This window comes from Equus przewalskii, chromosome 18, assembly GCF_037783145.1.
Source record: "Equus przewalskii isolate Varuska chromosome 18, EquPr2, whole genome shotgun sequence".
NCBI lineage: Eukaryota > Metazoa > Chordata > Mammalia > Perissodactyla > Equidae > Equus > Equus przewalskii.
In genome coordinates, this window is record NC_091848.1 from 24,136,163 (window position 1) to 24,140,002 (window position 3,840).

Sequence of the window (3,840 nt, forward strand, 5' to 3'; positions counted from 1 at the left end):
TGAGCAGGGAAAAGAATGCAAAATGCAGGGGACAGAGCAAGACTAAAACTAGTTTCTACCCCCTGTTCATTCCACACCATGGTTTCCTTTAGATCTAGTACCATCCATTCATCAGGTGGAACCCAGAAGAATGTGGGGGCATCAGGCATCTCAGCATAGCAACTGAGAACCTATGGCTTCCTGATATCTTCATCAAGGAGTTGTAAGTATCAAGGCTGAAAAAACATGAAGGACACATATCTCCAGGGGAGGGCACAACGTAACTGATAGGGGCCACACAATAACTCAGCTTAGAAATGAGCAATGTCTGAACTGAGGAGCTTACAAAACCCTCAGAACATGGAGATAGGTGGAAGGGTGGAGTCAGATGAGTGGAGCTAGAGCACAGAAATGGAGTGACCTGGGGGACAAAGTTCAAGTCTGATGAGAAAACCACAGCACCCACCTCCTCCCTGTCCTTCTCACATACAGCATGGATGTGGATCAGACACCTACAGATCTCATGGCTTATGTCAACAGTGAAGGTCAAATCAAATACAATAAGCCAATGCAAGTGATCAGCATCTGTAACCTGGACATCTTCTATTTCCCCTTTGACAAACAGAACTGCACATTCACCTTCAGCTCTTTCATCTACCCTGGTGAGTGAGGCTCATTATAATAGCCTGGTGAGAGGCAGAGAAAGAGTTTTGAGAGAGAAGAGGCGAGAAAGCTGGGAACAGTGAGAGAATCTCACTGAAAGGGTTGTGGAGGCTTACTGACGAGGAACCCAATAGTCCGGGCAAGGGGTTGGAACCCTCTGGGGAGGCTGAGTTGTCTGGATCTCCTTTGCAGCAGAGAGAATGGTCCTGGGCATGGAGAACGAAGTGCAAGAGATTTTGAACATGTCACAGAACCTCATTCAGAAGCAAGGGGAGTGGGTACTTCTGGGTATTCACCAGACAGCGTCGAAGATGACCGTGGGCACCAACCAGTACAACCAAATCGTTTTCTATGTGAGCTCAGGGGCCCTGGTTGTGATCTTCTCCTAAGATGCATAGTTTATGTCCCCACAGAATGTAAGATCTCCCACTAGAAAGCAAGTCCCATGAAGGAAGGGATTTTTATCACTTTTTTTTTTCACTGATAAGTCTGCAGTACCCAGAAAAGTACCTGGTAGTCAGTAAATATTGACGGATTAATCCTCCCCAAGGAAGGAGGAGCTCCTACGGCAGTGATTCACAGTGAGGTGTGCTTCTCACCCACCAGAGCTATCAGAACTTTTTAGAGGGCAGGAATTTTTATTTTTAAAAAGAGGCAGTGGAAAAATTAGGAAACATTGTCTCAGGGATATTTTGACTCCAAATCCTGGTGATCTCAAAAGATCTGCCGCTGTTTTATTTTCCCTCCCACTGGTCTTGAATGTCTACGGGCAAAATCGCTAAAGATTGGACATTAAGGAGGAAACAAGCAGAAATACAAAGATAAGATGCACAAGATTTTACCTAAGAATCTGGTCCCATAGTCTTGCTGAGGGCACACGGGTAGGGATAAAAATTTATGTAGAGAAAGTTGACACTTTGGGCCAAGAAGGAATGGGATACATTTCGGAGGTAAGCAGCATGGCAGAATCAAATCCTAGAAAGGCAGACTGTGGTGGTTAAGATACTTTGATTTATTATTATTATTATTATTATTATTATTATTATTAAGGGACAGGACAGTGAAAGGGACTTGAGATAACATTTCTTTACTAGAGTTTGGTCTAGGACAAATCTCAACTCTTGCTCTCAACTGGCATGGCAGCCTCCCAGCCTACTCCTCACTTGCTCCCTCTCTCCCCCCAACCAGTTGGCCATCAGGCGCAGGACCAGGCTCTACATCATAAACCTTCTGGTGCCCAGTAGCTTTCTGATAACCGTCGATGCCCTCAGCTTCTACCTGGCGGCAGAAAATGACAATTGTGCCGCATTCAAGATAACCCTCCTGCTGGGCTACAACGTCTTCCTGCTCATGATGAACGACTTACTCCCTGCCAGTGGCACCCCCCTCATCAGTATGGCCCCTCCCTCCATTAGGAGAATAAAAGCAAGGTGGGAGGTGCCATGGGAAGAGGGACCAGTGGGACCAGGTCAGAGTGAGAAGGGATCCTAGAGAATCCCTTCTCTAGAGATCCTCTGGGGAAAGAAGGAACAAGAAGTCCTAGATGGTGTTTCTGGCCCTCACTCAGGCCCACCTTCCATCCAGGTGTCTACTTTGCCCTGTGTCTGTCCCTGATGGTGGTCAGCCTGCTGGAGACCATCTTCATGACCCACCTGCTGCACCTGGCCACCACCCAGCCCCCACCCATGCCTCGGTGGCTCCATTCCCTGCTTCTATACTGTACCAGCTCAAGGAGATGCTACCCCACTGACCCCCAGAAGGGAAACAAGGGTCTGGGCCTCACCCTGGCCCACCTGCCTGGTGAGGGAAGTCAGCACTACCCACACTTCCTCTTCCAACACCTCCATTTCTCTGCCCCTGGATCCTTCCCTGTCCCATCCCTCCCTGGGTTACCTCTGCAGCCCATGTCTGAGTCTCTGTCTCTCCACAGCTGTGAAGGAGCCGGTGGAGTTGGCGGGGAAGGTGTCAGGTCCAGAAAAGCAGAATTAAATGGGTTCCCTGGGTCAACAAGGGCCCAGCAGGAAGATAGGGCTCAGAAGCAGCACTTGGTCAGCCTGTGGGTGCAGTTCAGCCACACGATAGACACCCTGCTCTTCCGCCTCTACCTGCTCTTCCTGGCCGTCTCTGTTGTCATGGTCGTCATCCTCTGGAACACCTAGGCAGATGCTTGCCTGAAAACCCCAATGTGGAGCTTCTCTTGCCTCCAGAAACCAGCCAGATTCTCATGCCTGTCCAAATTCTAGCCTCACAACCCTGACAACCACCTTGTTTTCAACACAGTCCTTTGAAGTTTCCAACCAGATCTGGATGATTTCCTGTGCCCTTCCAGAGTTAGGTTCTTGTTCCTGCTTGCCATCAGCTCCTCTCAGCCCTGCCACAAGTCCTGCTTGCCTGGATCCTCAGGGTATAGGTTCCTGGAATACTTCCTTGATTGAATCACCCCCAATAAACCCCTTTGCAGAAAGCATCGGCTCTTCCCTGCGTTATATTATAGTATCAAAAATCTTGAGATTGAGAGTCCTCTTGCGGAAACTTCTCATCACCAAAGTAAGAAGGATTTTCTTATTTTTTTAAAAGTCTATCAGACAACATGTGAAAGTGGGGAGAGGGGAGAGAAGAGGCCCAACTCTATTACAAAGAAATATAATAAAATAGGGATTAACCTCCTAAATCTAGTTATCCTGGATTTAAGCTTCAGAAATTAATAATGTGCCAGAACCAGGCCTCTCTTGCTTCAAGAGTGAAGCCTTTTGTCACACCCTGGCATATGACTCATTCATCATTAAACACTTAGAGTGTTAACATAATCCTGAATTACCGTTAACAGTGTCGGGGTTGCAATTAGAGTTAATGTGCCCTTAATCATACTAAATAAAGAACATTAGGCCAAGGAAAGCACATTTGAAGATGGCACCTGCTTCACTTGGGAGTAACACAAATGCCCCCATATGAACTGGAAAATTCCCCTTCTTAGCACGCGCCTATTTTGCAAGTCTTTGTCTATTGGCCCGTCTCTCCCACTGGCTGCCTGGGGGAGGTAGAGGCCCCACTGTATTGCTGTACTTGAGAGCTGTATGGTTTGCTGGACACCCAGGTTCAGAAAAGCACAGACTTGAGAGCAATTACAACTCACACATAATCTTTTACTTTTAGCAACCATTTCTTTTCCTTTTTTTCATTTATTCTGCTACTTTCTAT

At 47.3% G+C, this 3,840-nt stretch overlaps 1 protein-coding gene across 1 annotated transcript; it reads left to right on the top strand.

Annotated features, from left to right (window-relative positions):
* The first annotated feature begins 509 nt into the window (after positions 1-509).
* LOC103554758 (5-hydroxytryptamine receptor 3D-like) lies at positions 510-2,801 on the top strand. Its single transcript, XM_070582450.1, is given in 5 exon segments — positions 510-641; positions 1,831-2,072; positions 2,210-2,442; positions 2,573-2,614; positions 2,617-2,801. Coding segments are annotated over 5 exon segments (834 nt in total).
* Positions 2,802-3,840: the final 1,039 nt, after the last annotated feature.